This window comes from Dermochelys coriacea, chromosome 8, assembly GCF_009764565.3.
Source record: "Dermochelys coriacea isolate rDerCor1 chromosome 8, rDerCor1.pri.v4, whole genome shotgun sequence".
NCBI lineage: Eukaryota > Metazoa > Chordata > Testudines > Dermochelyidae > Dermochelys > Dermochelys coriacea.
Window position 1 is genome coordinate 85,712,790 of NC_050075.1, and position 14,481 is coordinate 85,727,270.

General features: G+C 41.2%; 1 protein-coding gene across 2 annotated transcripts in view; it reads right to left on the reverse strand.

Moving 5' to 3' along the window:
• Window positions 1-14,481, reverse strand: part of LOC119859694 (serine/threonine-protein kinase TNNI3K) — a 194,742-nt gene that overhangs the window by 108,317 nt on the left and 71,944 nt on the right. For both annotated transcript variants that reach the window (XM_043520182.1, XM_043520181.1), the window contains 5 exons: window positions 3,719-3,805; window positions 2,060-2,116; window positions 655-747; window positions 512-569; window positions 193-387 (listed from right to left, as the gene is read on the reverse strand). In XM_043520182.1, coding sequence (XP_043376117.1) covers window positions 193-387; window positions 512-569; window positions 655-747; window positions 2,060-2,116; window positions 3,719-3,805 — 490 coding nt within the window. The remainder of the gene's footprint in view (window positions 1-192; window positions 388-511; window positions 570-654; window positions 748-2,059; window positions 2,117-3,718; window positions 3,806-14,481) is intronic.

A 14,481-nucleotide genomic window follows, 5' to 3' on the forward strand; every position in this document is an offset into this window, starting at 1 on the left:
AATAAAACAATAATAAACGAGCTAATAGTTTTGTGATTAATTGCTTGTTTCCTTCACATACCAAATAGTCTGGATTAAAACAATGATTTGGTACATTCCTCTAGCTGAAATGGATAATAAATATTTGCACCAGTGGAGTTCTTATCTCCAGAATTATTTATAATAGGGTCATATGAAGAGTTAATCAGATACCTCTTCTGTTCATGCAGCAGAGAAAAGAGTGATCCTCCAGAAATATATTGAGTGACTATAGAAAACTGACTTGGATCATCTAAGCAAGCACCAACAAACTGGATGACGCAAGGATGATTGAGTCGACAGAGGATAGAAACTTCACGGCAAAACATGTCCACATCTGATTTGGAACAGTAGGTATTGGCTCTGTAGCTAATAATTGACATGAAGAGAAATCAAAAGTAAGCGAAAAGTAGCATGAAAATTATATGGTATGATTTTTTTGTACTCTAAATTAAGGTACTAAAGCGAAATGGAAAAGTCTTTGCAAACTTACCGTTTGATCGCTACTATTTTATTTCTGCATTTTCCCTTATACACTTTTCCAAAAGACCCTAAAATGATTAAAAACAAATAAGCACAAAGATATTTTCTGTGTGCATCAAGCTTTTAAGATGGAGGCATTCTGCTTTCTGGTACCTGAGCCAATAATCTCATGGAACTCTATTTCAGAGAGCTGAAGGTGGAAATGTGACGGCAAACCAGCACGGAGGAGGAGAACATCTGCCTTTTCTGCAAAAGAAAATTGTTATCCTTTTTTATAAAATGTGTGTGTGAATGGGGGGAAATAAAAGCACTTAAATTGACAAAAACATACAAAGTAGCAGCTGATTTTCCTACCATAAATTGGGTGACTGGTAATCCCGTTTCTTTTTGTTTCAGTACCCATGATAAACCCCAGTAATAAACAAGGATTTGCAACATTACAGCTGCCTCAGGGTTTCTTGGCTCTAAAGTCTTATCACTGATGAACACAGTCCCATAAGCATATTCTGTCTGGATCAAGTGATTGTTGCATAAAATCCTTTATATAAGGAATTAGTTCCCTATTCAGTGTATCCAGATCTCATTACCGATGCTGTGGTTCTTATTTGTGATCTGATCTACTGTTCAATGGTACTTGGAATCTGAACTCTGATGTGCAATTGAATTCACACACCAAACATCCCCAAATTGTTGATCCATGTGGTCTACCACAATGTGCTTATAAGAATATTTCTAAATAGAATATTTTAATATGCATGGTGATTACATGTAAAGAATATAAGCACTTGAGTACACCCAGAGCTAACATTTGAAATGGAAAATCAAAAGGATCTCAAAAAACGAAATACCTTTAAATATAAATATGCAGCTGAATTTTTTGCCTATGTCTGCTTCAATACAACGCCATTTATTTTTGGATAGCATCTTTCTTACAGAAGTATCCCCAAACATTTCACAGCAGATTTCAGTCTAATGTTTGTTAACTCTGCATTCATATATTTATGTTTATATCTTTAATATCAATTCACTGTCACATATTTTTTCTCAAAACAAGAGATTTTGGTTTGAATATTAAACAAAAAGTCAGTTTCTCTGGAAATTTAAAAGTTTAAAGAAAATAAAGAGACATGGTGGGTGAGGTAATATTTTTTATTGAACCAACTTCTTCAGCTCTGTGTAAGCTCGAAAATGTATCTCTCACCAACAGAAGTTGGTCCAATCAAAGATATTCCCTCACCCATCTTGCCTCCTTAATATCCTGGGACCAACACAGCTACAACAACAGTGCATACAAAGAAAATAAATTAAGACTAAATAGTATGGCTTTGTTTCTGCCAGAAACTGAGCACCTCTGTTTCCACTAAAGTCAATAATGCAAGGTAAGTAAATTGCTTTCGAAAATGCTCCCATAGGAAGACAGCTCCTGTTTAGTTACATTTTCTTTACAGTTCTAAATTTTAAAAAAGCAGGTAAAATTGATCATGTGCAGTATAATTTGGATGATTAACACCTTTAGCAACAGAATATAAAACTAAGTCCCCCTCCGCCATTAAGATACCTTTTGTCATGCTTTTAATCTTCCCTAGAGGGGATGGAACAGAGACGTAAGAACCATCTGAAACCAAAGAAGAGAATAAAGTTTATGGACTTTTCTGAGGACAGTATATATATGCCTTTGCTGATAAAAGAAGTGAGACAATTTTTACTTAAAAAGTAGAGAAAATGTGGGCAAAAATATCACTTCAAAAACCTGATGGGACTGTGAGCTTGTATTTTTAAACACATATGCTGTACATGCTGGGCCAGATCCTCAGCAGGTGTATTGGCCTAGTTCAATTGGTGCCCATTAGAGTGACAATGATTTACACTCCCAGAAGGTCTGGCCTAATACAGTCAGATATATGGACTGAATTTTCTAAAGAGCTATGGGTTATATTTGCAAGTGCTCAGCATCAACCACTGGAGACAAGATTTCCAAAACACTCACCACCCAAAAGATCACTCTTGTGACACTTATTGGCCGGATTCCCAAAAGATCTGCACTGAAAATCTGGCCAATTGTTTAGATGCCTAAATCAGAGCTGAGCTCTTTTTTAAGATTTGGCCTTGATTGCGGATGCTCAACTTTTAAAAACGTGAGCCACACCATCCAGTATACATGTAAGTATCAAAAGAGTGAACTGATGAAAAAATCTGGGATTTAGCTGTTCCAAGTAGATTTAATTTCTGTGTCTGCATGTGTTAGGGTGACCAGATGTCCCGATTTTATAGGGACAGTACCTATATTTGGGGCTTTGTCTTATATAGGCACTTATTACCCCCCACCGCCTGTCCTGATTTTTCACACTTCCTGTCTGGTCACCCTAGCATGTGTTAGTAGCTTGCTGGAGTTGAAATTCAACGATTTGTGCAAACTCAGCTCTCCGGAGATACACATGCTTTGGAAATGCAGTGTACCCGAACAGAAGCACACTGCACTTGGGCGATCTGGGTTTTCAGGGCCCAATATTAGTCCTATGAATATCACTGGAAATTTTTCCATTCAGTCACTGGGAGCAAATTCGTGCCCTAGGTGAACTGTAAATCCATAGAACCTAAGCAAGGATGCTTCATGTCTCATTTTCTCTGTGAATACTTTTCTTAACAAAATAGAAAACTTTTGTGAGCCCATTCCACAGCTGAGATTAGCAAATTTACTTCTTGCCACTTGTCATTTAGTCAGCAATAGAGAGGGATATTTTTGTAACAAAAAGAGTAATTAAACCTTGATAGGGGGCAATTAGGTGTTTAAAGACATTCAAAAATATGAAGGATTGGGTTGAATACAGAAACTTACTGCATGCCAATAATCAAACAGACATCAAAGGATGACAAAACAAAGAGAATACCTAAACAAGGTGTTAAATATGTAGAAAGGTATGCGTAATGATTATTAAGGAATGATTTTTATTTCAAAGCTCAGTTTTTAATCTCTAACCAGTATCAAAGTGACAACACCATTCTAAGATAAAGGAGAAGTTTGGACACAAATCAGAAACCCACAGTACCTGAAAAACAGGGACACTCATCCATTAAATTATCTTCAAATATAAAAACTTACTGTACCAGATAGGGCCTGATCCAAAGTTCACTGATGGCAGAGGAAAAAATATCAGAGATTTCAATGGGCTTTCAAAGGCCCTTCAGACTACAAAGTGACCAGCTTATCAAACTGTACCTCCTCCAGGTTGGGAGTATTCGTTACAGGGTGAATCATCCTGAGGTCTTTTATAATGTTTCAGAAGGGTAACAATGGCATCGTGTCCTAAGAGGAGGAATGATGGATTTGTATATTAAATGTCAATATTCATTACTTATTATTTCTTTATACGAAATTAGGAGAGTTTTAAAATAAACAGTCCTGTTTATGAAAACATATAAAGAAGATATTCAGTGACTGTGATCAGAAATGTGATATGATTTTGAGCTAGGTGCACATGGGGAAAATCTGGCTGAAAAGAAACAAACATAATTTTCACCTCAGGTTGGAATGGCATGCTGGGTATGACTACACTAAAAAAACAAACAAAAAACAAACCATGGCAGCAAGTCTCAGAGCCTAGGTCAACTGACAGGCTCCCGGGGCTCACACTATGGGGCTAAAAATAGCAGTGTAGATGTTCAGATTTTCACATAATCACACGACTTCAAGAGCTGGGACTTCAAGAAACACCCCATGAACCATGAGATTTGCTATGGAGTCATGAGAGTTTTCAATAATGAGTAACTGCTTCCATTCCATATTTCAGGGGGGAAAGTCATATTGGACTAAAGCTGGAGCCCATGCTCTGAAACCCAAAGACGGTGGGAGGGTCTCACAGCCTGGGTTCTAGTCCAAGACTGCACATCTACACTGCTATTTTTAGCCCTGTAGCTTGAGCCCTGTGGGCCCAAGTCAGTTGACCCAGGCTGTGAGATTTACTGTCGTGGGTTTGTTTCTTTCTTTTTGCAGTGTAGACATATCCACAAATACTACAGTGATAGATGGCAGTATAAAATCCCAAAGTAAAAGCTGAGAAAAATCTTAATTAAAGTCAATGGGGAAAAAACCAAGACTGAAAATATTTCAGCTACTAAAGTCTCAGTAGACAAAAATATTCTCCATTTTTTTTGGTGAATATTTGTCACTCTGTTTCAGCAAGGAAGCAAAGGGGAATGGTACATGCACAGATTAGTCACTATATTATATTCCGAGTCTCTCACATGCTTTGGTGATTTAAAAAACTCCTCAGCACTTCAAAGTGATGTTTGGGGTTCCATTCTGCACACTCAGAACTCTCCCTCCTGTTCTCTCCTCTTTACCTATCTCAGATTTTTGAATACTCTTTTAAAAGGAGCAATTCCTTATTCTTTTGAGGCTTTGCTCTTGGTTAATTAGATGCATTTTCAACATCATGTTTTTAATGCTTTTTTGGAATCTCAGAATCCCCACTCCATTATTTCCACTTTTCCCAGTCCAATGGAAAATGTTTGAGAAAAATAGCAATTTTATCATCTGTTCTTGCTCCAGGTTTTCTGTTTGCCTCTCAAAGAGGAGAGCAGAAAAAAAGAGATACATTAAGAATGAGATTGTGATGCAGTGCTCACATACCAAATGCTACCTTTCATTTGAACAGCTCTCCTGGCTGTTTGCTTGGAAATGTTTTAATTCCCTGCCAACTCTGTGGCACAATTTGTTGGCATTTTCTTAGGGGTATTCTTCATCAACAGCCTAATGAGTGCAAGCATTTTGGCTCATAACGAGCACAAACCTGCCAAGGAAATGCCAGTAAGCTCACAATTGCTGAAAGGCTTCCTCAGTAGAGTTCTAGAGTCCCAAAGATAGTTCACAAAAAGAAAAGGAGTACTTGTGGCACCTTAGAGACTAACAGATTTATTTGAGCATAAACTTTCGTGAGCTACAGCTCACTTCATCAGATGCATTTGGTGGAAAATACAGTGGGGAGATGTACGTACACACACAGAGAACATGAAACAATGGGATTTATCATACACACTGTAAGGAGAGTGATCACTTAAGATGAGCCATCACCAGCAGCGGGGTGGGGCGGGGGGGAAGGAGGAAAACCTTTCATGGTGACAAGCAAGGTAGGCTATTTCCAGCAGTTAACAAGAACATCTGAGGAACAGTGGGGGGTGGGGTGAGGAGGAGAAATAACATGGGGAAATAGTTTTACTTTGTGTAATGACCATCCATTCCCAGTCTCTATTCAAGCCTAAGTTAACTGTATCCAGTTTGCAAATTAATTCCAATTCAGCAGTCTCTCGTTGGAGTCTGTTTTTGAAGCTTTTTTGTTGAAGGATAGCCACTCTCAGGTCTGTATTATAATTCTTGACGTCTGATTTGTGTCCATTCATTCTTTTACGTAGAGACTGTCCAGTTTGACCAATGTACATGGCAGAGGGGCATTGCTGGCACATGATGCCATATATCACATTGGTAGATGCGCAGGTGAACGAGCCTCTGATAGTGTGGCTGATGTGATTAGGCACTATGATGGTGTCCCCTGAATAGATATGTGGGCAGAGTTGGCAACGGGCTTTGTTGCAAGGATAAGTTCCTGGGTTAGTGGTTCTGTTGTGTGGTTGCTGGTGAGTATTTGCTTCAGGTTGGGGGGCTGTCTGTAAGCAAGGACTGGCCTGTCTCCCAAGATCTGTGAGAGTGATGGGTCGTCCTTCAGGATAGGTTGTAGATCCTTGATGTGCATTGGAGAGGTTTTAGTTGGGGGCTGAAGGTGATGGCTAGTGGCGTTCTGTTATTTTCTTTGTTGGGCCTGTCCTGTAGTAGGTGACTTCTGGGTACTCTTCTGGCTCTGTCAATCTGTTTCTTCACTTCAGCAGGTGGGTATTGTAGTTGTAGGAATGCATGATAGAGATCTTGTAGGTGTTTGTCTCTGTCTGAGGGGTTGGAGCAAATGCGGTTATATCGTAGAGCTTGGCTGTAGACAATGGATCACGTGGTGTGATCTGGATGAAAGCTAGAGGCATGTAGGTAGGAATAGCGGTCAGTAGGTTTCTGATATAGGGTGGTGTTTATGTGACCATCGCATATTAGCACTGTAATGTCCAGGAAGTGGATCTCTTCTGTGGACCGGTCCAGGCTGAGGTTGGTGGTGGGAGGGAAATTGTTGAAATCCTGGTGGAATTCCTCAAGGGCTTCTTTTCCATGGGTCCAGATGATGAAGATGTCATTAATGTAGCGCAAGTAGAGTAGGGGCATTAGGGGACGAGAGCTGAGGAAGCGTTGTTCTAAGTCAGCCATAAAAATGTTAGCATCCTGTGGGGCCATGCGGATACCCATCGCAGTGCCACTGATTTGAAGGTATACATTGACCTCAAATGTGAAATAGTTATGGGTGAGGTCCGGTCACCCGATTACAGACCTGAGGGTAGCTATCCTTCAACAAAAAAAACTTCAAAAACAGACTCCAAAGAGAGACTGCTGAATTGGAATTAATTTGCAAACTGGATACAATTAACTTAGGCTTGAATAGAGACTGGGAATGGATGAGTCATTACACAAAGTAAAACTATTTCCCCATGTTTATTTCCCCACACACACACACACACACCCCACTGTTCCTCAGATGTTCTTGTTAACTACTGGAAATGGCCTACCTTGCTTGTCACCATGAAAGGTTTTCCTCCTTTTCCTCCCCTGCTGTTGGTGATGGCTCATCTTAAGTGATCACTCTCCTTACGGTGTGTATGATAAATCCCATTGTTTCATGTTCTCTGTGTGTGTACATAAATCTCCCCACTGTATTTTCCACTAAATGCATCTGATGAAGTGAGCTGTAGCTCATGAAAGCTTATGCTCAAATAAATTTGTTAGTCTCTAAGGTGCCACAAGTACTCCTTTTCTTTTTGCGAATACAGACTAACACGGATGCTACTCTGAAAGATAGTGGACTCTGCTAGAGCTGCACTGAACTATGAAATTTTTCCATCTCCTGAGATGATCCCGGGGATTTCATTTGGAAACAAACATAACACTACTTTTGTGTAAAACTGGCTGGTATTTTAATATAGTTGTTGAGGAGGCAAAAATTTCTGCTTGGAGCAAATCTTAAGTAGAGCTATTGGCAACTGATTAAACAAGACAACCTACAACCTACTGATTGATGATATGGTGTTACTTATAACTTTAGCTATTGTATCTCTATATCTACTGTAACTGAACTTCCTATAATTCCAGTAAGTGATTGCCTGCATGCAAGTATTCATTCAAAATCTGGGTCATACAGTTATCAAAATGGGGTTAAGGAAAATGACAACAGATTATTATTTACTCTGCATTGCACAAAGATTAACTGAACACTCATCACCTTAATAATTTGGTTATAATGACACAATAGTAAGTCCAGGATATAATGGCAACTAGTGTCACATGTAAAAACATACTTGACATATTCATAAAAAAAACTCTAAGGATCATATGTAAGAGTCCTGCTGACTCCTCCTGTGGTCAGGTGCTAGTGTTGCCCTGGATCTGAGGGGTGAGTGTACCCCAGAATGTGATCAAGCTAACTGCAACCATATGGTGTGCATTGAGCCACCCGGAAGTAATGAAATAGAACACCACATAATTAAGGGTTAATTTGAAGAAAGGCTTTCAGAAGCAAGGTCAAAACAAGCTACAGTTTCTGTTAATAAGAATGGGAGGAGGGAACAAATACGTGAACAACTAAGACTGAAAAACCTTGGTGGTTGGACAACCTTGAGTCTAGACACCTCTGATATTAAAAGCTTATTGAAAGTTGGAAAAGTGATGATACAGTAGGGGTCATTATGACCTATGTGTTTTGTAGAAGTTAGTTATAAAAGATTCGCTAATAGACTGTATTTTGGAACAGTCCTCTGAAGACATCTTGAGAGACACCCTTTTCCTGACACCCTTTCTCCACAATGAGTGAGCAATTGGCCACTGCAAACCTGCTGTTAATTACTCAATACCATTCCAGATATTAGGTAAATATCTGGGATGTTCTAAACCTATTGCTTAATTTATGTGTGCTTAAATCTAATAAACTGCATTTTAGATAGATCACACTGACTTGCATGAATCTTATCAGATGGAAGTGTTGTTTTCCTGTTGATTTATTCCTTACACGTCCTGTAGTGAAATAGTTAAGCTGCCCCTGCTGGGGGTTCTGAAAAACCTGGGTAACACTAGGACTCTGACCAGAGAAGTTCTGCTGACTCACCTGGCTGCCACCACTGTTAGTTCCAACCAAGGAATATAAATGTGTTTGAGCATCTCTCTAAAGTAGAAGAATCTAGGAACAAGAGTGGGATCGTACAGGTAGCAAGCCTATGAACAACGAAACTCAGAAAATGTTTAGACTGAGGCAAGGAAGTGGGTGAATTTGGACTAGATTAAATGTATAGATTCATAGATACTAAGGTCAGAAGGGACCACTCTGATCATCTAGTCCGACCTCCTGCACAGCGCAGGCCACAGAATGTCACCCACCACTCCTATGAAAAACCTCACCCATGTCTGAGCTATTGAAGTCCTCAAATCATGGTTCAAAACTTCAAGGAGCAGAGAAGCCTCCCTCCAGTCAACCATGCCCCATGCTACAGAGGAAGGCAAAAAAACCTCCAGGGCCTCTCCAATCTGCCCTGGAGGAAAACTCCCTCCCGACCCCAAACATGGGAATCAGCCAAACCCTGAGCACATGGGCAAGATTCACCAGCCAGATACCCAGGAAAGAATTTTCTATAGTAAATCAGATCCCATCCATCTAATATCCCATCTCAGGGGATTTGGCCTATTTACCCTGAATATTTAAAGATCAATTACTTACCAAAATCCCATTATCCCATCATACCATCTCCTCCATAAACTTATCGAGTAGAATCTTAAAACCAGATAGATCTTTTGCCCCCACTGCTTCCCTTGGAAGGCTATTCCAAAACTTCACTCCTCTGATGGTTAAAAACCTTCGTCTGATTTCAAGTCTAAACTTCCTGGTGGCCAGTTTATACCCATTTGTTCTTGTGTCCACATTGGTGCTGAGCTTAAATAATTCCTCTCCCTCTCCTATATTTATCCCTCTGATATATTTATAGAGAGCAATCATATCTCCCCTCAACCTTCTTTTAGTTAGGCTAAACAAGCCAAGCTCCTTAAGTCTCCTTTCATAAGACAAGTTTTCCATTCCTCGGATCATCCTAGTAGCCCTTCTCTGTACCTGCTCCAGTTTGAATTCATCCTTTTTAAACATGGGAGACCAGAACTGCACACAGTATTCTAGGTGAGGTCTCACCAGTGCCTTGTATAACGGTACTAAAACCTCCTTATCCCTACTGGAAATGCCTCTCCTGATGCATCCCAAAACCGCATTAGCTTTTTTCACAGCCATATCACATTGGCAGCTCATAGTCATCCTATGATCAACCAATACTCCAAGGTCCTTCTCCTCTTCTGTTACTTCTAATTGATGCGTCCCCAACTTATAACTAAAATTCTTGTTATTAATCCCTAAATGCATAACCTTACACTTTTCACTATTAAATTTCATCCTATTACTATTACTCCGGTTTACAAGGTCATCCAGATCCTCCTGTATAATTCTTCTCCGAATTGGCAATACCTCCCAGCTTTGTATCATCTGCAAACTTTATTAGCACACTCCCACTTTTTGTGCCAAGGTCAGTAACAAAAAGATTAAATAAGATTGGTCCAAAAACCGATCCCTGAGGAACTCCACTGGTAACCTCCCTCCAACCTGACAGTTCGCCTTTCAGTAGGACCCGTTGCAGTCTCCCCTTTAACCAATTCCTTATCCACCTTCTGATGTTCATATTGATCCCCATCTTCTCCAATTTAACTAATAATTCCCCATGTGGCACGGTATCAAATGCCTTACTGAAATCTAGGTAAATTAGATCCACTGCATTTCCTTTATCTAAAAAATCTGTTACTTTTTCAAAAAAGGAGATTAGGTTGGTTTGGCACGATCTACCTTTTGTAAAACCATGTTGTATTTTGTCCCATTTACCATTGACTTCAATGTCCTTAACTAATTTCTCCTTCAAAATTTTTTCCAGGACCTTGCATACTACAGATGTCAAACTAACTGGCCTGTAGTTACCTGGATCACTTTTTTTTCCTTTCTTAAAAATAGGAACTATATTAGCAATTCTCCAATCATTCGGTACTATTCCTGAGTTTACAGATTCATTAAAAATTCTTGCTAATGGGCTTGCAATTTCAGGTGCCAATTCCTTTAATATTCTTGGATGAAGATTATCTGGGCCCCCCGATTTAGTCCCATTAAGCTGTTTCAGTTTCGCTTCTACCTCTGATATGGTAATATCTACCTCTATATCCTCCTTCCCATTTGTCATGCTACCATTATCCCCAAGATCCTCTTTAGCCTTATTAAAGACTGAGGCAAAGTATTTGTTTAGATATTGGGCCATGCCTAGATTATCTTTAACCTCCACTCCATCCTCAGTGTTAAGCGGCCCCACTTCTTCCTTCTTAGTTTTCTTCTTATTTATATGGCTATAGAACCTTTTACTATTGGTTTTAATTCCCTTTGCAAGGTCCAACTCTACTCGACTTTTAGCCTCTCTGACTTTATCCCTACATCTTCTGACCTCAATTAGGTAGCTTTCCTTGCTGATCCCTCCCATCTTCCACTCCCTGTATGCTTTCTGCTTCTTCATAATCACCTCTCTAAGATGCTTGCTCATCCAGCTTGGTCTACAACTCCTTCCTATGAATTTTTTCCCCTTTCTTGGAATACAGGCTTCCGATAGCTTCTGCAGTTTTGATTTAAAGTAATCCCAGGCCTCAACTGCCTTTAGATCCATAAGTTCTTCAGTCCAATCCACTTCCCTAACTAATTGCCTTAATTTTTGAAAGTCAGCCCTTTTGAAATCAAAAACCCTAGTTGCAGATTTATTTTTGTTAATCCTTCCATTTAGTTTGAACTGAATTAGCTCATGATCACTTGAGCCAAGATTGTCCCCTACAACCATTTCTTCTATGAGGTCCTCGCTACTCACCAAAATTAAATCTAAAATGGCATCCCCTCTAGTCGGTTCAGCAACTACTTGATGAAGGAATCCATCAGCTATCGCATCTAGGAAAACCTGAGCCCTATTATTATTACTAGCACTGGTCCTCCAGTCTATATCTGGGAAGTTAAAGTCTCCCATGATCACGCAGTTTCCATTAGTATTTACTTTATTAAAGACATTAAAAAGGGCTCGATCCATAACCAAATTAGATCCCGGAGGTCTATAGCACACCCCAAGCACTATCGCAGGAGAGGCTTTACTAGTTTTCTTCCCCAATGTAATTTTTGCCCAGACAGACTCTGTCTTATCCATTGCATCGCTTCTTATTTCTTTACATTCTAACTCATCGTTGATATACGATGCTACTCCACCCCCTTTACCTTTGTTTCTGTCTTTCCTAAACAGCACATACCCTTCAATACCTGTAGTCCAGTCATGACTACTATTCCACCATGTTTCTGTTATCCCTATAATATCTGGTTTCACTTCCTGCACCAGTAGCTCTAGTTCCTCCATTTTGTTACCTAGACTCCTCGCATTGGTGTATAAACATCTTAATTTTTGCTGTTTGGCCTCGCTCACATTTTGTACCCTATTAGGCACAGTCATTCTACAGCCAGTATAACCTATTAGACTAGTATTCACACCGCCCTCGCTCCTTATATACATTCTCCTACCCATGGCTGTATCCTTTCTTACTTCATCTTCTTCCCTCTCAATGCTAAAATCTGGCGTGGAGATTTTCTGGACATCTCCCATCCATCTCCCCCCAATTCCTAGTTTAAAGCTCTCTTTATCAGTTGTGCCAGCCTCGATCCTAGAAGTCTATTTCCTTCCCTACTCAGATGAAGTCCATCCCGAGAGAACTGACCTCTGTCCGTGAATGCCTCCCAGTGGCCATACATCCCAAAGCCCTCCTTATAGCACCACTGCCTAAGCCATCTGTTGACAGTCATAATCTTGTCACACCTTTGTTGCCCTTCTCTAGGAACAGGAAGGATCCCGCTAAAGATCACCTGAGCCTCAATTTCCTTAAGCGTCTTCCCCAGCCTAGCATAGTCTCCCTTGATAGTTTCCAGTGAGAATCTGGCTGTATCATTTGTTCCCACATGAAGGATAATTAGGGGATTCTTTCCCGCTCCCTTGAGGATCCTTTTCAACCTCAGGTCTACATCCCGTATCTTAGCACCCGGAAGACAGCACACCCTTCTATTCTCAGGATCAGCTCTAGTTACAGGCCTGTCTATTCTTCTCAATAAAGAGTCCCCGATCACATAGACCTGCCTTTTCCTGGTGATGGTGCTATTCTCCAGTCTCTCCCCTGTTCCCTCTGGCTGCAAGTTCTTTCCATTCCTATTTTCCCTTACAATTCTCTTCAACCCATCCTGTATCCTCCTGGGGCTCATATTTGGTGTAGTCTCCCTTGACTCTTCCCCTTTTTCTATAGGGCTAGCCTCTCTTCTCTTCTTCCTTACCCTTCCACCTTCAGCGACTACCTGCTGAGCCCCTTCTTCATTTTCCAACTCTGCAAACCTGTTCCTAAGCTCTATTTCTCCTTCACTAGCCCGTCTTTTTCTCTGCCTGGTTCTTTGAGTCACATGTTTCCACTGACCACTTTCCTCATCCAGTCTCTCCTCAAAATTCCCTAGCCCTGCTTCCATCCGTGAGTCTGAGCTTTTCCCTTCAGATACCTCATATCTTTGCTCCATCATCTGCTCAAACCCGTTCCTAAACTCAACCAGACTTTCCACCTGCATCTCCAAACCTCGGATCTTTTCCTCCATCAGCTCTATCAGACGGCATTTCATGCAGACAAAACTCTTACCGGTTCCCCCCTCCAGGATGTATGTTAGGAGCAGAATTGGAGAAGCACTTGCATACACAGTGCCTCTAGAATTCATTGGCATTTCAGGGCCAAAGCTACAGCTGCTCTTGTAGGACTCTAATACATTCATGAGACTTTTCCTGTGTAAGCCCAAGTCTATATCCATTGCCCTGTGTTTTGTTTAGATGCTCATAGTTCCTTTTCTTCTGGGAAGGTGTAGCGAAGCGACGACCCAGCGGTGTGGCCCCTTCTGCTGGTCGTTTTGGGTTTTAGCCCTTCCAGCCTGGAGCACCCTCTGCAGGCCGGTCTTGCCTGCTTTAGGGCCCCCGTGTCCCTCCGGGTCCCCCTTACCCTGGGGTACTGCCCATCGCAGTGCCCCACAGTCTGGGTCTCCCCTCCCAGGGAAACCCCCAACCTGCTAACCCCACCTTGCCTCAGTGGCTACTGCCAGTAATCATCTAGCCCCCTTTCACTGGGGCAGATTGCAGTCTATAATGGTCACTCATCATTGGCAAGAGGTTAGTACCAGCTGCCTCTGCCTATTCCCAGGCTGCACCTTGGTAGCCCCAGTACCTTTGCAGGCCTTCACCAAGGCCTTCAGCCTGGGGGTCACCAGGCTGGAGCTCCCTAGCCCTATTCCCCAGCACTGCTCTGCTTCAATACCTTGCTCCCAGGCAGCTAGCCCTTCTCACTCCAGGGCTAGAGTGAGACTTTTCAAGCTCCTGGCCCACAGCCCTCTTGTCAGGACCAGCTGGGCCCTAATTCCCCCAGCTGTTCTCACTCCCTTATTTCCTTTCTCTCCAGGGCTGCTTTTGCCCCCTTTTCTGCAGGAGTGGGGCAGCTGCCCCACTACACAAGGATTATCAAAATAGCAAAATTTCAGGGCTTCCCAGAGTAGCAGTGCAAAGCAGAACAAAAAGAATATACCATACTTATCATTCCTTTATACACAAATCATTTGACCTTCACTATAGTTACCCTAGGAGAAAATTAGAAATCTATCTCTCCTTGATCTCTGGACACAGCTAACATTGATACCAACAGGAGCACTGTACACAGAATAGGAGGAGAAAAAG